Source organism: Cariama cristata, unplaced genomic scaffold (assembly GCF_000690535.1).
Source record: "Cariama cristata isolate BGI_N322 unplaced genomic scaffold, ASM69053v1 scaffold16734, whole genome shotgun sequence".
NCBI classification, from domain to species: domain Eukaryota; kingdom Metazoa; phylum Chordata; class Aves; order Cariamiformes; family Cariamidae; genus Cariama; species Cariama cristata.
The window spans coordinates 31,869-54,856 of NW_009613669.1; the positions used below are offsets into that span (position 1 = coordinate 31,869).

The window sequence follows — 22,988 nt, forward strand, 5'->3', positions numbered from 1 at the left end:
AACCATGTTTTCATTTTACCAATAGCATGTTAAAAGGCATATTTAAGAAATTTTGAAGTTTATTACAACAGATGACAAAAAAGTACATTCTGCATGACTTACTAATCCAACAAACTTCAAAATCAATCTAATACCTCTTGTATTACTGTGAAAATCTTTATGTCAATGTTTGTCTCATGATAGGTATAATAAAGATAATATAAAAGATACTTTAGTTGGTATATTTAAAAAAAATTAATTATTCCAAAGAAAAAGAAAAAAAAGATACTCTAACTACTGCTTTATGTTGAAAAAAACAAAGATAAGAAAGAAAACCACAAACCCAAACCTTCATTGACTGCAGGAAAGGATAATTTAAGAATCTATGCACTGATTACCTTTTTAGGATGAAATTTTATCAAACCTAAACACTTTTTGATGACAGAAATGGGGAGAAAACATGTACAAACTAAGCATCTAAACTCTGTCACTGAACCTCTCCTAGAAATTTGAGAGGGTCTACTATTATGCTATTATTACTAGCAAACATGAATAAGTACCATTTACAACTCAATTCTAAAACTTTACATTGAGTCTAATAGGACAGGATTTTTTATCCTATTAAAATAGATTTTTTCAGTGTCAATTTCAGCAGATTTTTCATATAAAACGCACACACACACTATTAAAATGTAAACAAAAATTTGACTATAAAGAATAACAGAAGAACTGAAAGTGTGAAATAAAAGGTTCTATATTCACCGAAAATGAGCGTATTTATTACAACACACAAATATTTAACCCTCAGAGCATTTCAGAATGAACAAACCTGCTTCTGCAAATTTGTCAGTTTGCTCCGGCTGAATATGATCCCTACCATGTGCTCCTTCAGGTCTGCATCTGATGTTGCCTTCACAAAAAACATGTTTAATATTAGATCGAGAGTTTCAAGAACATTTCCTAATTAGTGTAACAATTAACATGGAATAGCAACAAACTTTGTTTTAAAAGTTCATAGATTTTTGTTACAGAGAAATAAGATATCTGCAAGATCAATTTAACTATGGGTAATAAATACCTCTTAGATGTATTTAACTTACTTTCTCTTTATAAGAGGAAATTTGAGCATGAAATAAATAATCAATAAGACAACCAAGTGAAGTATAATTATCCAAGATTCAGCCTCTTCATATAGCTTAATACAGTCACTGATTAAGTCTTTGTAAAGCAGTGCAAGGAATATACTTTTCAGTTTATATATTTTACAATAAAAGAAACAGGGAACACATAATTAAGTTACAACATAGCAGGTGTGAGAAAAATACACTTTTACAAATGAATAATTCAGTCATGGATCTTATTGCCACAAGGTACCGGGTAGAGGAAAAGCATATATCATCTGAAAAATGAAGTAACTTTCATTGAGGACAGTCCAATTTGGGTTCTTAAACATGACAGTCCAGATACAGTGACCTTGTCAAGAACGCTTCTTAAACTAATCCTTACTGGAAGACAGGAGAGTACACTAGGTAAAAGGATACTAGTGCGGTTTCTTAATACTTTTTCTCTAAACATCAACAGAGCACCTCTCAAGGCACAAGATAATAGGCAAGAAGGACTTTCAGGCTGACCATTACTGCAGGTGTTAGGTACTTCTGTAACTGTAGGCATAATTTGCACCACTATTGCTATGATGTTTCCATTAAACACATATGCCCCAATTATAATTTACTAATAAAAAAAACAATGATTTTTTTTAAAACTAAGCAATTGTGACATTTCACTTTGTTTTGATCTGAAAATTATGTAGCATAAGACATAGGACAAATATTGAAAATCATCCTGGATAATTTTTTCAGCAAAGTATTATTGATAGAATACAAATAAATACATTGTGTACTTTTTCTTCTCCTTCTGGGGAAGACAACAGTGCTTTTTCTTCTTGTTCTGGGGTTGGTTCAGCATCTCCAGAGATGAGTTTTCCAAATACCTGGAAGAAAGACAGTGACAATTAACTCATCTCAAAGATAAACTTGTGCAAATGTGACATTTTACATTAAAACATAAAGCACTGAAAGTCTACAATTTATAGTAACTTTCACATCATTAAAATCCCACCTGGGACGTAATAAGTCTAAATACTCGCAGCGTCTCAGATTCACAGTTCCTTTGTTGAGCTACACTTGCAGAAATCTGGCCTGCTATTTTAATGCTTTCACCATCTTTCCATCCAAGAATTTTCACTTGTCGAACTCTTAGTGTGTTCTCTGGACCCTTCAATTCAATTTTGATGATGTGATTATCACCCCCAGGAAGTTCACTTGTTACCCAGCCAATATGTCTTGAATCCAAGTCTACCTATTAAATAGGAATACAAAGATGGGAACTGACATTAAATCAAACAAAAAGTCACCTACCTCTAAAACAAACCCATCATATATCACTGGAACCAACATGAAATTTTTTTTGCTATGAAATTTTCATCCTGAGCAGTAAGACTATAATGTTTAATTATAAAAATATTCAAGCTTATGAATTCAGACAAAAGACATTCTCAAACTTAAAAACAATTACATATAGCCATTTATTTTTTGTCTTTAAAGCCTATTAGATATAGTGGTCTATCTATCGCTTTCATCCTCTAAGCAACAGTTCACATATTCAAAAAAATACTTTGAAGTAATATTTCCTCACTACTTTTAATTAAAACAAAAAGCTTCCATAATTTAACTGAAAATATAACACAGAATTATCAGTAATTATTTCATTCCTATTCACACAAACCCCTGCCAAAGAAATTGTAACTCTGTGGAAGTCAATGTCTGATACTCTTATCAACAGATGCAAGACTTAATAATTGTAAAAAAGACAAGTGAACTGTATCAAATTAAGTTTATTTTAAAATAAATATGGTTAAAAAAAAAGAGAATTTAAATAATGTTATATGATTTAAACTGTGATGTCGCTACTGGAAGCCAAAAACCGATAGGATGCAGTGCCTCACATCATTGCTCAGAGCAACCCAAGTGGGCCTAAGTTACACTTGGCCCTCAGCCAAACAAGCCTTCTCTCACATCGGTAGGCTCATATATAATCAAACTAATATTTGTTCTTTCCCATTTCTACATTAATTCTTTGTGTCTGCAGCAGACAAGACTGACTTTTTTTTTTTAAATACCATGAGACAGGGTATGCATGAGTTAGGGTATAATATGTGGATGTGTTTGAAGATAAAAAAAAACCTGTTGGAGAAGTGTCAGAGGACTGTTCAGCAAAGAGGAAGCAAAGCTGAATCAAGTCCCATCTGTTTTCTGGGAAAAAAACAGCCCTGGAAAAATGCCTAGGCACTACACTTGAGCAGACAGAAACAAGGCCAGGGAGCAAGCTAACAAGCTGTATGAAAGACCATGAGTCCAGCTCCTGAGGTCTGCTGTGGCCTTCTTTTATTTAGCTGGATAGCCAGGCATACCAAGTCAGTCTTCTCACAAAAAGAGAATTCTCCAAGAGGGGGGTGTGTGTGTCCATCTATATTTTGTACCTACATAGACAGACTCACAGAGAAATACACATACACACACAAACTTTATATCTCTCTACATATATACATACACTCACACTTCACTGTTTAGTACGAGCCCACTATACCAAAGTTTTGTTTCTTCAGATTTGTAACATCTTTTGAAGCTGTGTCTTTGCCTTAAATGCTCTCTGAGGATAAGAGCTAGAGAAAAGCAAACCATCTCTCTCTAATAAGACAACGCTTCTTCTTCAAGAATTTTGCCACTGACTGTCAGTAATCCAAATAACAAAATCTTGAGCCCAAAATGGTAACTGTCTGCTTGAAACCTTAAAATCATTTATAGGTCAACATCAGTGTCAAAATACAAAACATCGTTCTCTGTGTAAAAAACATGCATCTATCATTTGACTTAGCAACAGAAGTACAAAGACTAAATATCATTCTGAACTTGAGTCTCCAGACAGAAGTCTTCAGCTACCTGAAGCTGAGAACTAAAGTGGCAGGGTAAAATGTGTGCTATAAACGTGTATTAGACCATGAAACTACAAAAACTCATGTTGAGGGTAAATGATTAATTTTCTTCTTTCTCATGGCATTCTACTTCTGCTAACTCTTAAGCTGCATTTCTCTAATGAAAAATGATTCCATGAAGGAGATAAAAGGCAATGACAGCGTAACACAAAGAAGCCAGGCATCAGAATATCTAACAATGTGTTATACTACTTAATGCAATTATTTCAAATATATTCAGATGTAAGAACCTTAAAAGAAGTCAAACAGCTTGTTGGACCTTATAAAACACAATCTAAACAGTCTTTTTTGGAAACTTTCTACATGATTACTTATCCTTTCAGCTGTAGTAATTAAAAAAAAATAAATCTAAGGAACGTTTTATATTTCCCTATTCTGTTTTGGCAAAAGAGTAAATGCTTGATCAATATGCAGTATATATGACTGAATTCTGTTATTCCAAGAATATTATGATGCCTGATATTTGTAAAATCGTTTATCTACCATAAGAAATGGAAACTATTTGCTTAGAAAAATCTCTGCTATATGCAGCCAAAAAATGACGGTAATTTTTCTATGTCAACTGTTTACCTGCTTTATTCTGCAGAGATCTTCTACTGCCTTGCCAGTTAGGAAGGTCATTGAAGTCACTTTGTTCTGCAACAGACAAGCAAAATAAGAACAAGACACTTCAAGTGAGGATCATTCTGACTATTTCTTCCATATTAAGAGAGTGCATACACAAAAGAGAGATAAGTTGTTTCATGAAAAAAAAATTTTAAAAGTCATCAAAACCAAGGACAAAGAATTCCAAAGCACAGCTCTCAAAAAAAAAAAAATTTTTTTTCTCCTTGTATTAAAAGCTGTAGTTGAAATAAAGATACATTTGTAACAATACTGTACAGATCAATAAACAGGAATGTAGTAAGTCTAGAAAATAGTTTGGATTTTATGAAAACTCCTTATTTGAATGCTTCTATAGAAATTGTGAGCATGAAAAGTAACTTACAAAATAATTAAATGCTTGAAAATGCATCTGAAATTGAACATGCCACTGAGAATTAAGTTTCCCAGTCAGGTTCATGCAAACTGCAAATTTAGTTGGATTGGTCAGATCGTATCAGGTACGGCTTTCAAAACCACAGGAATTAGAAACTTCACTTTGAAATGGGAGCTGCTGAATTAGAATCACAAAATGAACTGGGCAAAGAAAACAGTGGTTCTTGATTCATAAAGATATACAACTTCGTGCACCTTCAGTGACAGATACTTCATTTCATTTTCCTCTTACCCCAAGATCTCTGGAATTGTCTACATGAACACACACATAACGTGCATTGATTCCTTTTACACAGTTAATTGTGATGTTTTTAGTTTTGTTTTTATCTTCATCTCCTGATTCCCAGAACGTTTCTGTAGACCCATCTGTTAAACTACCAATCATGGCAGGTCGGCTTGATGTTTTAATGTCAACAATGCTGGTTAGGTCTTTTAGACAAACTACTATACACAGTTCCTGTAAAAAAAAAAAAAAAAAAAAAGATATTTAAAATATCTGAAAGTAAGCCCAAATACAGGCATTATTTACAATTTTTAAAACCATACAGACATTTCTGTTCTGAGGAATATGGTCTCTGAATTAAAGAACAAATTTGTCATTTATTGGTTCAAATTATTCAGCCCTTTAAACCAAAGGAAACATCGATAGCTAACAGCTGAATATATTAGTAAATGCCTAAATATATTAATAAATGGAAGAAAACACTTTAAAGATACTCATCAGGAGTATTTATTTGTGCACCTCAGAATAACAAAAGAAAAAAGATATAAGCAAGTAAGAACCGTAAATACATAGCATTTAAAAAATGAACTAACTCAATGAACCGAATGAATGAACTAAATGAACTACAAGAGATCCCCAAACACTTTACTACTTGCAAACAAGCACTGCTCCAAAATTTAGATTTGAGTGATATACAGGTTAAGGGTCAATATTTGAACCTCTAAAGCTAAATCTGAGAACCTGGAAATCGGCAACAAGATCCCAAACTGAGTTATATTCAAGGAAATACGACATTGCAATAAAAAATGTTTTAATTCAAACAGAATTATCATAGGAAGTACAGGCTGTTCATAAGTATCTCTGCTTCTGAGAGAGACGTGTAATACTTGCCTGATTCATGACTTCAAAACCAGACTGAATGCTGATACTAAAACTCTCTTCACTATCTCCATCATCAGATTTAGACAAAATATTGTTGATATGATGAAAAACATTGCTCTGGTGTAGGAACTGGTGATCAGATTGTTTGAATTTGAGACTCCAGCACCTGAAAATACATTTAGTGGACTCTGAAATTTTGGATAGTGTTTAAAAGACATAACCTACCAGTGAAACTCTTAATTACATTGTTGCTTCTCAAAATATTTTCTATAAACCTTTAACTTCAAATTTTTGCAGGATCTTAAGTGTTTCTATGCATCATTTTGAGGAAGGCAGGAATAAACTTTTATTTGAATTTTAACAGTGAATAGAATCATTATTAATCAATTTGTATCTTTGAGACAGATACACAGGAAAAATTTCAAACAGTTTAAGGACACTATTCAGATGACAGATTTCTGAGCAAGAGGTATTATGCTACCATGCACATACACACAGATACTACCATGTTATTCAATAATATGGGGTTTTTCCACAGCGGACACAGTACAGAATTTAAGAGCAGATACACTTTTCTCTACAAAGTCTTTTATACTATTATTTATATGTATAAACACATACAAACATATTTTACATATATCTTTCCTATGCATAAGGATAGACATGCTCCCTTTCACATAAGCACATAAAGTTGTTTCAAACTTCCTATCTACATTGCAAAATCTTTTCATCTATAATGTTACAATGTTTCCAGCCTTTTAAGAATTTTCTAATTTGTGCTTACCTTAAGGCCATTTGCTGTAATGCACTACCACTGGGAAGAGACATCATAAGATCAGAGATTGTCTGGAGAAGGCGATGAAAAGTGTGGGGTAATGGATGAGCTGCTTCACCAGCAATCACTATATCTGACAGAGGATGTTCACATACTCTTGTGTCTTTTTCCTAAGATGCAAAGCAATTTGTATGTTGTTAACAGGCTTTGAAAGAAAAAAGGTTAAATAAATAGAAATACAAGCATTTTATATTTGTCTTAAGAATAACTGCAACAATCCTATAATAAATGTGAACTTCAAAGCAGTTCCTGTCTGAGAATTTTTACAATAACAAGTTATACATAAACATCCAACAAGGAATTTGGGAAGTATACTGTATATGACCACATATTTCTCATGATTTAAAGATGTGAAACATTACATTGCAATAATTTGAAAACAAACAAACTACAAAAAAACCATATTCCAGCTGTTAATAATTTTTTTGAGCAGCAAAAATGAGCCATAACAAACTTGTTAATTAAGTTATCAGCTGCTTTATTTCATTAGAGCTGTGAAAATAATGATTCTCAGTTAAGGTATGTCAGTGTCAGAAGAGTTGTGCATTGGGAGCCAAGTTCCACTGGGCAATGGGTACAAAGGCAGTGGCAGAGCACCAAAATGTGTAGGCACCAGCAAGGTGTGTTATGGGGAAGAACAGCAGAGGAAGAGAAGGAGGTTCTGATCATGATATCCTATTTCAGAAGGCAGGGAAAGACTCATCTATGAAGGACACAAACTCTTTTCTGTGCTTCTTTTTTTTTTTTTAAAAAAAAAATCTGATCCTGCTTGAACCACGGAAGCAAGCTGCGTGCCCCCAACATACTGACATCCAAAGCCAGATTCAAACTTACTATTTTAAACCCATTAAATTGTCTATGCATATTCTTGCAAGTAGATTTGCCATCTTGACTGCTTGAATGCCTAGAAATGCTATGGTACTTTCTGAAATGAATTTTAGGCACATGCTTAATGTCACCGTTTAAGGCTGGGCCGGCTGTAAAAGTGGTCGGCATTCGCTCTGTGTTAACCTCTCCCTACCCCCAGGAGGCGAAGGAAAGGAGAAAAGGGAGAGACACTTAACGGGTTGGGAGTGAAAACTACTTTAATAAAACAGTAACAATGAAAAATAGTATAATGATATTAATGCTAATACTACTAATAACAGAAATAAAAAGAAAAGTATACAAAACCACTACTGAGTTTCCCAATGAGGGTTGGGGGACTGCAGGCCACAGGGGGTGCTGATGCTGCCGTAGCAGGGCAGGCACCTGGGCGTCCTGGACCAGACTCCGCAGCCGACAGGAACCGGATTCAGGAATGCACGGATCGGGGTCGGAGGCAGGAGAAGGACCAGGGTCTCACAGGGATGCCAGCCATGAAAGAAGAGAGACTGACCCCTGTGATCCCTTAGCTTTATACTGAGGATGACGTGGATGGGATGGAATACCTCGTTGGTCAGGTTTTGGTCACCTGTCCCATCCACAATCTTCTGCAGGTGCAACCCTTTACGTCTTTTTACTTGTTTAACAAGAGAGGGCCAGCAGTGGCCTTGGTTCTCATAGGGATAACTATAAACATTGGCCTCTCTGCATACCAATCCTACTGATACTTCAGTAGCAACTATAAACACGGAGCGTTATCAAGTCTGAAAGCAGACAGCGTCTGAAAAACATGTAGCTGCACTTCCAGAAAGTGCAGTTACTCAGAAGAAACTTAACTGAAAGAAAAACTGCTGAAAAGAGAAATAGTCCTGTTTTAGCCAAACCAGGACACTTACCTAGACAAGAATCACCAAACCAGACACTTCTCTGTATTTTCCCGGAGAGCATAATGTGGTAAAGTGTACTCAGCAGATGCAGTAGGAAGCATGAGATTGAACTCTACACTAAATATAATAAATTATTCAGAAAAAGTTCAAAGCCTAGGTATTCCCCTTGCCCACAAGAATCCTATCTACAGAGAGAGCATCCTGCTCCCCTGTCTTCTCTGCAGCTTAGTAATTCTTGAATTTTGTTTTGCTTTAGTAAGGACATTGCCCTTCAACCTACACTTTATGTGTCAAACCATTTATTGTTTTAGATTCCCATCCCTCATTTTTACAGAATTCATCACTGGTATTTCTCACCCTCTCCAAGTACATTAAAAGAATCTGTAAAAATATTTCACCTAAGGAAATGAATCCCAGTTGTGGAAAAGCACCAAACTGCCTTAGATTTATTACATTGTGTACGTATATATTTACATAGGTATTTTTATCATATGATCAGACTACTGAAGGAAGATGTTGTGATTTGAATATACATCACCTGAGTGATATTTAACAATTAGCTGAAAATTGTTGCCAGTTTCTTGTATGCCATAAAATTATTCACCCGGAATTTTTTAAGTCCCCTCTTCATTATATCAAAAGAGAACTAGCATTCCCACCAGAGCAGAAGTGGCATATTTTGACATTCCTTTCTAATGTCCTTTATCTCTCAGTCTGTAATTATCCAAACTACACCTAAGACAATATTTGTTTTTTCTTTTATATAGTAAAGGTTCTTATTTTGGAGGCTGATGAGCATAAGGACCAGTGGGAACACATTTCTCTCACTGTAGCAGTGCTTTTGATGTAGCAGTTGAAATTATTACAGGGTAGAAAATTGTTAGAGCCAAGCACAGAAACAATATTCAGAATATAATACACACCGCTACTGCAAATCAGCTTTAATGTATACATACAAGAATTCGGCACACTCGACAATAAGTAAGTACAATTATAAATCCGCATGTTGATACAGTAACATGGAAAACTTGATATCCCACATAAAATTTAGGACAAAATTACAGTTACTTTGTAAACAACTGTAGCAATGTACCATGGCTGCAATGCTGAAAAGACTCATTTTAGAACTTCTCATTTCAAAGTTGGATTAGATTGGAAATGATAAAAATTACCCTGACTTACTACCTGCAGTAGCATGATTTCTTGAGCTATTCATTGTGGACATGATAATGTTTTCAATTAGAGCTAAATCTAGAAGAGATTGTATGAAGATACCTGTTGGAAGAGTGGTGTGTTAGACTATATCATTTTACATGCTATTTTCAGAATTAACTATAGACTTTTCTTAAAGTACTGCAAGACACAGTAGACCAAACAACAAAGCGTCTCTGAAAAATATTTTCTCTCTCTTCTTTTTGGGGACAAAAGAAGAATAAAAAGCAAACAGTAAATTTTTTGTTACTGGATTAGCAATGTGCTTGTGTTTTGTTTTTTTTGTTTGTTTGTTTTGGTTTCTTGTTTCCTTCTTTCCCATGAATACTCACAAAAATAATGCATTAAAAGACTGTAATTCATCAGCACACAAAATTTGGTGTTTTTAGAAGAAAAAATAATTTATCTATGACTATCAAAAGAGTCCAACTACAATTTTAGACTAAGAATTTTCATTCCATAATTAAGGTCCTGTTTCACAGAGAGAGGATTAAGGGTTTTTCTCTTGAGTGTTTTGGGTTTTTTCCCCCCTCTACAAATAATAAAACTATTTCTAAATTGACTACAAAATCAACAGAGATACTGTATTTATGAAATGAATGCTGAATCTCACTCACTTGTTCTGCATTTTCTTTATTTGATTTATTTTCTTCATCCTCCTCTTCTTCAGGCTCTACAGGTGCAGGAGTCAGGGAAGCCACAAAATGCCACAAAATATCATGGAGTGAAGTTGTTTGAATGACATTGCAAAGAAGCCAGTTGAAAGCCTAAAATAAAATACAGACAAGGAGTTATCAAACCTGGAATAAAACCATTTCTTAAAACATTTATGTAAGGAGGTGCACTGATGCTTTTGCACAGTCAAATAATAATGCAGAAATCTTCAAGTAACTCATGTTGCTCTGTAGCTAAAACTATCATGGAGTGAAGTTGTTTGAATGACATTGCAAAGAAGCCAGTTGAAAGCCTAAAATAAAATACAGACAAGGAGTTATCAAACCTGGAATAAAACCATTTCTTAAAACATTTATGTAAGGAGGTGCACTGATGCTTTTGCACAGTCAAATAATAATGCAGAAATCTTCAAGTAACTCATGTTGCTCTGTAGCTAAAACATTTTATTAAAGTTTATTAAAATGACAACTATATTACAGGAGACATAGCAAAGGCATTCACAAACACCATACACAAAATTAAGTACTTTGAAAAAAGCTTTAAGGATGTAAAACCAAAATTCTGACGTATTTTCAGAGATTATTAATGGATCAGCTGGCAGCACTCCTTACTATTCAAATTGGTTAACAAAGTAAAGATCCTTTTAAATTTAGAATTCTAGGCTGAGATCTGGTTTCCTTGTTTGGTCTCTGCCACTGACTGAATTAATCAAAACAATTCAGCCACTTTCAAGAAAATCAACATAGTGGGGGAAAAAAAAAAGTTTTTTAAAAACTGTAACATTCTTATATTGTTCTAAAAGCTGCAGTACTTCTGCATGTTGTTTGGAAATTTGAGAAGTGGTGTTTAACAGCAGAGGCATGTTTTTTACTTTATCTGAGAAAATCCACCTATATTTTCAAACGTTACAAATAGTTGAAAAATACCCATGCTGTATACAAGTTCAGCAGAAACTTTACTAAAGCTTAGCTGAAAAAAAAAAAAACAGGCCTCAATGAGGATGGCTCTTGCAGCTTTTATTGAAGCAACTGGTTATTAATGGATCTTTCGATCGCTCATTCACTATCTAATGTAACAGGGGTAGCTTTCACCCATCTCAGAAAGAAGTTGTGAAATTTCTAGATATTACCAGTACCAAAACAATTCTAAAGAAAGAATACTCCATCCAAGATTTGAAAAAGGAATAGCAAGTAAGACCAGGAAGATGCTGGAAGATCAGGAGAAAACAATATTTGTATGATTGATTTCTGCAGCTTTAATAATATTCCTTTATCAGAGATTTTCTACACAACAGATACACTATTGAAGAAGGTTTACAGGCAATACTTTTGTATTCATAACTTTTAGAGTTAATAATACAAGTAAGTGAGCTTTTAGAATAGGTTTATGGCACATCACAACATAATTTGTTTTCTTTTTCAATCTATATAAAAATTCTTAAAAAAATTTCTGAGATAGAATTTAAAAATGCCTTATTTTAATCACACAAGATCCATTTGTACATTAATACCTCCATGGCAAAGACTCGGCAAGCAGATTTCCGTAAGGCTTGTTTCATTGCTATTTCAAGTCCTTCCAGATCGTGATGCTGGATTACAAATGCCAATACTGGCCACTGGAAATTTCTCTCTCCTTTGGAAAGAGAGCTGTGGGCGGAGATTAACCGAGAAAGCTCAGGAGATGGATGTCTCAGGAGAGAGGACCCCACTTCTATTCAAAAGCATAAAAATACGCAAACATTAGATTATTTGTGCATTTTATAGCCACAGTAAAAAGCAATAGAGCAATTTTAGAATTGATATATTTGTTCATTTTTTGTATAAGAAAAATGCGCTAAAAAAGTAATGTGAAAAAATGATGCTTCAACTGAGAAAGAAAACATCACTTTAACTTTTAAATCAAGTACAAAAGATGCACCACAAATGTCAGAACTGCAGTAATTCTTGAGCTGTTCTTAGGCTAATCCTGTGTGGATTAACAAACAGCTAATGTCTATTAATAAATAGAAATAAAAGCCATTACATGTATTTATAAAAATTAGATTTGCTACAGTTTCCAAGAAATGCAAATCCAATGCCATATCCTTGAACATTTTTGCACTGCTTTTGATGTCTGTGCTCTTACCTGCATCTCCACTGTTGACTCGTCTCCTAGGGATTGCCTTTACACGTGCTGGCAAAATTGAGTGCTGTTTGTCATATTCTGATGCAACAACTGAATATGATCTTTGAAAGACTGTACGCTTTGCAAGATCTGTATCTGTTATTGGACTGGTTTCCAAACTACAAAAAAATCAGTGAAGTTATAGATCCATTAACGAATATATAAAGTATACTTGAATTATACATAAATATTAAATAAAGATACATGCATTTCATAATGACAATGCTACTATTGCATGAAAGTTTGTCTTATGTACCTAGTAACTGTTTAAATGCTGGAAAAGAAGGAACATGTATTAGAATTACATATGGTGAAAAAGCATGCAAGTGCTTTATAAACAAATGTAATGATGTACATGGTAAGTTCCAAGAATTTAGGTATTTTTTTTAAACAGGATACAAACATTCATATCATGCCTGAATTGAAGTTTCAGATCAAATTTGCCCTGAGAATGCACGTGAAAACATCTATGGAGTGAATTTTTAATATGCAAGCCAACTGAAATTTAGAACTTTATGTGAAGTAAACGTTTCTAACATCATTAGCCTTAAAGCCAATTTTCAATTGCTACGGCTACGCCTCTGACGTGTTTTACTCCTTACCTTCAGTGGACTTCTTACAGTCTGCAGAAGAACTCCCAGCTTATGCTGTCCCTATAGGCCTCAGGAGACCATGGTGTCCACAGTTTTAATAAAGGAATATACCAATACGATGCACTCTTAAGGAGTTTTGTTAGAAAAGTTCTATTTCTGAAAAGACTACATTGTAGATTGTAGTATTCCAATAAACTGTTTTTGCAGTCAGTATAAAATATAACAGATTGAAATAAAAACAGATTAAAAGCAAGTTTTCTCTTCATTACATCCTCATTATAATATGAGGAATCACTGTTTGAAATCTGAAAACATCGAGCATCTAAGTTGATTCTGGACTATTATTAAGTAACAGTAAGAGCCTTTTTTTATCCTGGCAAAACAAAAAATTCTGTAATTGCTTGAATTAGATCATAGTAAACTTAATGAGATAAGAAACTGGTCTAACCTGACAGAAACACCTAGCACTCTTGGTCCTAGATAGCATTAACTTGTCATTTCTTCACTGACATTTTCACTTCCCACAGAAAGAAGCAGCAACATTTGCTTTGAAAAATGTAAGGTAATGAAATTTGCTCCTGTTCAAACTTCCCTTCAGAATGAAATCCTGAAAGGAGGGTAACAGCCACTTCCTTTCAAAAAGGCCATTAATCTGCACTACAGTCAGCTGTGTAAAAGAATAGAAATACAGGGAAAAAACACTGCTACATTTTCAAGGAGTTCACAACAGCTATGGTCCTTGGACCATTGCTCTTCAGATTACTTCTTCAGTTCTGCACTTCTGGAGATTCTGGAAAAACTGTATTTGTCTCTACAGGGAAATAAGCAGTCCTGGAGTAAGGACTATGGATAAATTTCCCTGAGGTATGTTAAAAGTCCTTATCTATTTCTGAATAAACTTTTTTTCATATTTAGGTTGTACAACAAGACTGTTCTAGAGAAGCAATTGGTTTGCATTACAGTTAAAAGTTTCAAATCTGATTTGCAAACTTGCATTGCTAGTGTTGAAAATATATCTGATATGCTCTCTGATTCACTGAAGACATTTTTCTAACTACAGCTTCATATGTTTTTGGCTTTTTTGCTGCCGTTTCAGAGATTGATCTGGGCTGATCTGATACTTTAGCTACTTAACTACAGCAACGTTTTCCTTTTTTTTTTTTTTTCCTCCTTTTAAAATGGTGTTATGCTAATACTTTAGCACTTTTATGTAGTACCTAGAATTACAAGGAAGTACCTTGGGGGCATAGATTTCATGTTACTCTCTGGCTCTTCAAAGACATTAGGGCTTGCATCAGGAGTAACTGAGATGTACGGTGCAGGTACTGAAGTTGAGCGCAGGTACCTCATCTCATCCTGGAAGAGGTTGTCATCCTGGTACCCAACAAAATTTTCATGATGATGCCTACATCAAATTAGATTTTTAAATTAGGATTAAGGATTACAAGTTCCTGAAACACACACATACACAAAAGTCCTTTGCCAGTACATTTAGCCAGCCAACGCTGGCTTACTCCTCACCTAATGCATTTAAGCTGGTTGTGACTTACAAGAGTTAGTGGTAAATATAACGGCATTTTCAAACACAGGGAGTGAGTTGGCATCACCTTTTGCTATCTCTTAGTATTTTCATTAGGTATTTCCATTATGTATTTTAGGCCCAAATGTCTATCCATCATAAACATGAGATACTACAGAGAAATCTACTTAGAAATACCAAGGAAGCACAAGTCTTCTGGTTTCCTTCTTATGATTTTTAACTGTGAAGAGAAAAGTAGCACATATGTCTGCTACTAACGCACTAAGTTAAACTACAGGAAATTCCAGATTCTTTGGACAGAAACTAAACTGTTGATAAAAATATTTAGCATCCAAAAGCTGCTCAGGGTATATTTGACCCTTGGAGCAAATATAATCTAAAAACTTGAACAAGATCATGGAAACGGAAGAGAAAGAAGAACAAAGATCATAAAGAATTAGGAAAATAGGTATTTTTCTACGTAAGTTTTAGTTTAGTTTATACACACACTTCTATCCAACACTATAAATAGATAAGCATTTAAATCAGTATTCATAAACTTCCTTTAACTACCTTGCTAAAGTCTGTAGGTAGAGACATGGCATTTTAATGGGAAAGTCTTCAGAAATTCCTTCTTTGACACTGGGAAGTTGAGATTGGAATGCTTTTGCAGGGTGATAGCAGAGGATACTGGGCTCAGCAGCACTACTCAGCGACAGTAAATACAATGCATTGGCTTTAATCACTTGATGAGCTTCCATAGTTGGCAAGGCACGAGGAGTCTTAACTTGCATTGGTTTTCTCCTAGATTGTTTAATCTAGAGAAATTTTAAAAAAGGTATATTTAAATTGTATTTCATCACAGGAAAAGCTGACAATGTCCCTTATACTGAAGTGGCTTGATTCTTCCTGTTATAAAATGTTTTCTATTACAAAAATGACATTTCTATTATTTTCATAACTTCACAAACTTTTAATAAACATCTGAAAGTTTTGATGCTTGCCTCAGGATGAATTTTGTGCGCAAAAAGTTTCAACAAATTTAGTTTCAAAAATAAAGTTAAATTAGCATTGTTCTGCTTATCTTAAAATTTCAACATATTTGTATATTTTAAGCAAGAATTTGAAATTGGTCAGGAAAGACCAATATAAGACCACGATCTTTTGTACTATTCCCATTAAAAATTGCTCTAGCTTGCCCAGTGTTTGGCATCTGTATCCAATGATCTGGATGATTAAGATCATTAAAGAAAATACAAAAATACAAAATTAAAACAGTACTCATATTTCAGTAAACAAAAAAAACAATTTAAAGTTAAACAAACTAATACATACTTTTAAAAAATTAGGTACTACATTCAATGCTGCAGTTGTACTGAGATAAAAAATAAAATTACGTTACTAATTTGAAAACAAATAAACAAATCTGAAGGGAAGAAATCTGGTCAGAAGTAATCAGCAAAGTTTCTATCTTATTATTTTAAACCTATCAATGACATAAATGGATATTCCAAAATCCTCCAAAATTCTGAAATTCCAAATTTTGTAAACTGGTCCTACCTTATTTTCAAGTTGTGAACACAGTACTATTAAGCAGATAAAGAGCTAAATATATGAGAAACAGATGAAAATACCTTCTCTCTTGCTGCTGCTTGCTTTTCACGGAGATATTTTTCTCTGCATCGATCGCAAACCAAATACCAAGTGCTTCCTCCAATACCACCATCGCCACAATTACCAGCCCATCCTCCACAAAAGTGCCCAATGCTATTATAACCTTGGCCACCTGCATAACGGCCACAACCTACATCAAGGAAAAAGATGAAAAAAAAAGTTATTTCAAAAGAAGGATTATTACTATATTTATTACTGTAAAAGAAGGATAGGGAGAGGGAAGGAAGACACTTGTCTTTTCCTGCCCCAATTTTCTCGTTTTCTGTATCTCTGAACTGATTAAAAAATGAGTTGCATGTCCATGTGTCCCACCAGTATCCAAAGAATCCAAATACACTGAAGTTTTCAACTTTTCATTATGAACTTTTCCAAAGCATCAACGGCTCCCTACTCAGACAGCTAAGTGATGTTAAGGTCAGTATTATATGTTAACCAACATTATCTATAATTTGACAAACATAACCAAAGCTTAAAAGGGAATGAAGTGCATTCCTTTGCTGATTACTGTTTCCCAGAAAGATTCAGGGTATTGATAATTGCTGAATAATAAGGCTCCTTAATTTTGCTTTAACTTCGCATACGGTGCTAAAACGAGTGCATACAACATCAGCTTGAACTTCAGTAACTGGCAAAATTAGTTATGTTTACAAGCTAGAAAACACAGAAATAATTTTGTCATTAACAAGGCTACTTATTACCAGCTATATTGTAGATAATCCTTTCTATTAGCGATCACTTTTTTAAAGGAAACACAACTTACGTACCTTTTGAACTCAGTTGACTAGCTAGGATAATGCCAAGCTAGTACTGATTTACCTCATTTTCCTAAAATTAAACAAATTCCTGAAAAAAATTCAGGGACCCACACAAAGAGACAAAATAGCAGACTCAGGTTGTATTTTACAATATAAACTGTCTAAAGACTCCAGCTGGAATTTTTTTAAGATACATTTTAAACCAAAAAAATGAAGTCACTGATACCCAGTGCTGACACGGCAGATAAATAAAAGTTTTCTACTATTCACGGTAGAATAGCAATAGAAAACTTTTGGCAACATAGAAACTCTAATTAACCAATCTCATATTTTTTATTTTATTTTCAATTTTCAGTTTCAAATCCTAAAGTGTTACAAATGGCATGTTTCTGAAGAGCTACTGTAAAGTCAGCTCATTATTTTGGCCTTGTTTCAAACAACTTACTTCAGCATCTTTGAAAGCTTAGATTCATAACTACTTAAAATTACATACACAAATGTGTACAAAATTTGTAAGCGTGTGTAATTTTTAATTTAGCTTACATGTTAGACAAGACAGTCTGACACATTTCGTTACAGTAACTAATACCAAAACATGTGTGTGCACTATAGTTTACAGATGGACACAGGAACTAAAAAATATGTAATCTTACCTGGATGAGCTTGTCTCATGTGGTAAGTCACTGGATATGGATGGGATTCTCCACACAACTCACAGATAGTGTCTTTTTCAGGTCCTCCCACTGCAAGCTGGGCCATCTCACCAAAAAGATTACCCCTTGGCCTAGTCTCAACCTTTTCTTTTTTCTTTTTCTCTTTTTTTGTTTTCTTGTTATCTTTGTCACTTTCCTTTTTCTTTAACACTGCACAAGAACCAGGACTTGGAAAAATCATGTTTTGGGAAGCTGCCTTAATAGTTGCTAAAGAAATATCTTCCCAGAAAGCTACCAAGTGCTGCAGTGTTAATGGAAGAGGAGACTTGGATTTGATTGTGTGATGACTAGATGTTTCAAAGGAGGTAGTTTCAGTTTTTCCATCCTCACACTTTTCATGCAGAGGTGGTTCTTTTAACATTGAGAGGACTTTGTTTTTATTGATGCTACCCATTTTAGATATATCTGGTCCATGAGGTGAGATGTTGAACATGTTAAGAGCAGATGATATTTCCAATGAATGTCTATTTTTCAACTTGGTTTCTTTTTCCTCTGCAGGTTGTTGAGTAAGACTGCTTCGTATTGGTGCATGCTCTTTAGACAGTTCTGGATTAAACTTCAAAAAAGATGAACATGCCATAGCATCATGAACTATTCCTTCATGCCAAAGAAATGCAGCAAATACAGCTCTAGCACATTCTGCAACAGAAGGTGACATTGCTTGCTTGGCAGGCTCTACAGGTTTAGAGCCATCTCCTTTAAAAAGAAAGCTGGATTTTTCCTTTTTGGGTCTTGTGTGCCTACCAGCGCATTTACGGCTCACTTTTGGAGATGCTCTCATGTCTTGCTCATCTTTCAGTGGTGCTTTTCCTATGCTGAAATGAACTTTATTAGAACTATCGTCCAGACTTCTGAATTCTGTGTTGTCTTCACAAGTGCTATCTGTAATGCTGTTAGTCTTTAAAGTACTTGAAGTACATACTTCAACTACCTCGCTGTGAAGATTTTCTTGTACAACATGAGGGGAAGGAGCTCTGTTTTCAGTTTCTGTAACAGGTTTTCCATCTTTTGCAATAATTTTTGGTTTGGGTGAAGTAGACCTCCCCCTTAAGGGTTCTGTTAGTGGTACTTTCTTTTTGCGAAGGGTGTCTGGATCTAATGTGTAAGAATCTGATTTGGAGCGTTCTCGAGGAGGATCAAGCTTTGTTTTTACAGGGGATGAAGCTTTCTGAGGTAGAGTTTTGTCATGGGGTGATGAGGATCGTGGAGAACTAGCACCAGATCTAACAGCTGTAAGTGTCTTTGTCTTTGGAGAAGACGACCGGGTTCCTGGCCCTGGAGATTCAGCTCTCAAACCAGTAGTTGTTCTTCCATCGGTTTTTAGTGTTTGCAAAGTGTTATGATTGGGAGACAAAGACCTGCTGTGAGAGTCTGACCGCAATTTTGCAGCATCTGATTTCAGCATAAGAGATTCACTGGCAGATAAACCTTCTGTATTCCTAGGTTTCTTCTGGTCAGCAGCAGCTCTATTCATTCGCACATCAAGCTTGGGTGATCTGCTGTCAGCTCTGTGTTTTGATGACATGTCTGATTTTCCTGCTGGAGATATCGGTCTAGCAGCTCCTGTGAAATTCATTCGGTCACCTGTTTAGCATATTTTATAATTAAATTATTATATTTTGCCAGTGATACCTTTAATAATACAAAACAAGGATTAAAGACCTGAACACAAGATAAAAATCACACAGACTTCTGTTCACAACAAATGAAAGAAAATACAAAGGGAATTTTTTTCCCCCAGAATATTTTCAATACATTTCTTCTCCCAAATATACATACAAACAAGCGTTAGGAAATATTTACAGAGAAAACACTACTATGGAGGTATCAAAAGGCACAGTTCACTATTTCCACAAAACATTAGTAAAGGAAGCACAATTTACATCGTTAGGTAAAATGCCAGGAGTTAACTAAGTTTACCACAGTTGCAACAGAAACTAGGGATTATTTATTTATTATCTCTATGTATGTCAGACTGACTGCAAGAAGAGACTTGCAGAAATATCAAATGTATTACCAGATTTATTTTCTTTAATGTTTGTAAGTCAGGAAAAGTAGGAAGTAAATACAGCTATAAAGCAAATTGGGTAAGAGGCTTACAAACATGCTTAAAATGATTCATATTGATAATCTGAGGTATCCACCTTTTTAAGACCACAAACTATCAATGTTCTGCTACCAGAACAAAACCTACAAAAAAAAAAAACAACCAGTTTTTTAAACCACTAAGCTGAACCATCAACTCTGGTCTATGATGTCCTCTTATTTTCATGCACTAATTTATTGTTCCTATGCACATTGACTTTGTATATATATTAATCTACAGAACTGTAAAAACGATGAGTAGCTTAATATAAATACATACAAAACAAGTATATGCAAATAAGCAGCTCATTAAAACAATCTGCTTCTAATAATTCTGTGAACACACTCAAACTCTCTTGTAGAACTGTATTTTGAAAATTGAGACAAGTAATGTTGAAATAACTGGCAAGCAATGCAGCAATTATGAATTAAATATAACTGTCTCTCCATAAAGCATTACACTGCCAAGTCTTGAACGTGCAGTTAAGTCCTTCTGATTTGAATGGGTTTTCATTAGTTAAACATGAAGAAGTTTCTCTAGTAAAGCTTGTAGAATTAGGTCACAGTACTTTGGATTATTTTACTTTTCTAGACACTAAAAGGTTATTTCCACTTGTCTGGGCACATTTTTGGGGAAACAACTGTTTGTTAAAAAAAAGTTTCAATTAATCAGAGAATACTTGCAAATTTGGACCTTGATTTCTAATGGGAACAGAGAGAATAGGCAATCATCTTTTATCCAGTACCTTCAGTATTTACTTAGAAGGTGGCAAATCTGTGTTTACTTCCTTCTGCATTATGAGATCTGAACCAACTTCTTCCAGTTCTCAGTCATGAAGCTTTATCCCTATGCTAGAAAATATATAGAAGCAGTCGTTCCTACTGTTACCTCTCACAATACTAAAACAAATGTATTTTTTGGAGGAAAATCTAGCAACCCAGATGTTTCTTCACATTACAAAACAATTCTTATTATTTTGCTACCTCCATATTTAGGTAACTTAGAATAAAACAAACAGCAACAGGAAAAAGTGAAGGATACCTATATTGGAATATTTAACAAGCTTGAAGGTTAGGGTACTCTCCTGGCTTCCCAGGACATAAGGACACAGCAGGAGTTCATACTTCTCCAGGCAGAGAAGAAATATTTTGTCTATATTCCAGAACAATATGCCAAATGTGAACAGTAGAATATAATGAGAACATCTCACACATCACCATAATCAATTTTGAGAGTCTAATCTATCTTTAGCCCTTTTTCCTATGAGTTCTACAGTTCTTTTCAGAGGGGGTGGGCGGGGAGGAGAGGAGAAAGAGGAAGGGAAGAAATAGCATGGTACATCATGGTTTATAAAATGATTGTTCTTGCTAAAAGAAAAAACTAAAAGGTTTCTTAAATATCAGTCCAAGCATTTTGCTCATGCCAGCTCAGTTATTCACCGGTTCTAGTGATGAGCTGTTTTGAGATGTCTACTTTGTGACATATGAATTCAGAAATGTAAATTACAATTACTTTATACACACTTTTCCCAGAAACAAACAAATAAAAAGATGAATTTAAGGTCTGCCAGATGAGAAAATACTCTAGATAGAACCTTTTACAGAATTCCTCACAAAGCAAAAAATAGTGAAAAGATGACAAGAGTCTTCTTAGAGGACATAAAACACTGCAAGCCATTCAGCAATGTATCAAATTCAAAGCATATGCATGACTAGTGAATATCAAGCAGGAAAACATTCTAGAAAAAAACTGCTTATGAAAGGCGCGAATTCCAGCAATAAAAAAAAAAATCTTATGTTTTTTATAAACAAAGGTTTGGATTTGCACATATACAGATAAATAATTCTAATTAGCACTCTAGACTATCAGCACAAAAAAAACCCCACCAAAATGAAAAACCGCATAATCATGTAGCAAACTACTTTATCTGTAAACCAAAAAAAGAGACGTATATTTTTCCCCCCCTTTCTTCTTCCATGTTTCATTTACCTATTGTTTGAAAACAGGTGTTATTAGATTAAACTGTCGCCTTTCTGTTTAGAAAGCAGAAAGAGACAGCTAGATCATGTATCTGAAGTTGCTGCAACTCAGGAAGTCAATACTGAATGATTGTATCAAACGAGCTCCCAACAAATACCAAACTTGAACGTTTATTTTCAAAACATTATTTTATTAAGTGACTGAAATGAAAATGAATGGAAAGACAAAAAAACCCCCCCACATTTTGAATGTAAAAATCTGAATAAGCTTGCTATGTTGGCATGCATACCCACCCTTCAGTTTGTGAGAGAGAGATGAAATAGCAGAGGCAGGCCCAGCTACATCACTAGTTTTGTAAATACGCTCACGAGAAGCAAGGCAGCAGGATGGAGTTTCTACAGTGGAAAACAGTTGCACAGAAGCAGCACAGATTCAATGGAAAAAGCAGTAAAGATAAAAACAAGCATTTCAAATTATATGCATCTCCTTTGTTAAATATTCTGAATTTGTTGTTTAGACTTCTACATTATTTTTAAATGAGAAATTTAGTTCAAAATGTCTCCCTTGATCTAATTTTAAAAGAATAAAAGATCTTCTGTGATCTCAGTATTAGTTTCTAGTTTCTAAAAATGTAAGATGTATAGACTAGCGAACGAGATTTATGGTTTATTATAAAAGCTGGCAGTGTCTAGATTTGAACTGAACTCAGATTTGAAACATTAACTTTTAATCTGTAAATTCAGAGATGAATTATTTAAAACTGAAATATGGCCTTCTAGATGACCAATTTTCACATTCTTTTGAGAAAATTAGAGAACATCTATATGTTTGTGTTGGAAAGTCTCACTAATCACTGGAA

At 34.4% G+C, this 22,988-nt stretch overlaps 1 protein-coding gene across 1 annotated transcript in view; it reads right to left on the bottom strand.

Annotated features, from left to right (window-relative positions):
• LOC104160875 (E3 ubiquitin-protein ligase MYCBP2-like) overlaps window positions 1-22,988 on the bottom strand; it is a gene marked incomplete at its 5' end in the record, with an annotated part of 73,856 nt that overhangs the window by 21,551 nt on the left and 29,317 nt on the right. Inside the window, 14 exons of the mRNA XM_009699121.1 lie at window positions 809-889; window positions 1,880-1,969; window positions 2,098-2,337; window positions 4,601-4,666; window positions 5,301-5,525; window positions 6,183-6,339; window positions 6,958-7,118; window positions 10,589-10,738; window positions 12,157-12,353; window positions 12,771-12,928; window positions 14,640-14,807; window positions 15,495-15,739; window positions 16,556-16,725; window positions 18,004-19,647. Of these exons, the coding sequence (XP_009697423.1) occupies window positions 809-889; window positions 1,880-1,969; window positions 2,098-2,337; window positions 4,601-4,666; window positions 5,301-5,525; window positions 6,183-6,339; window positions 6,958-7,118; window positions 10,589-10,738; window positions 12,157-12,353; window positions 12,771-12,928; window positions 14,640-14,807; window positions 15,495-15,739; window positions 16,556-16,725; window positions 18,004-19,647 (3,752 nt within the window). The remainder of the gene's footprint in view (window positions 1-808; window positions 890-1,879; window positions 1,970-2,097; window positions 2,338-4,600; window positions 4,667-5,300; window positions 5,526-6,182; window positions 6,340-6,957; window positions 7,119-10,588; window positions 10,739-12,156; window positions 12,354-12,770; window positions 12,929-14,639; window positions 14,808-15,494; window positions 15,740-16,555; window positions 16,726-18,003; window positions 19,648-22,988) is intronic.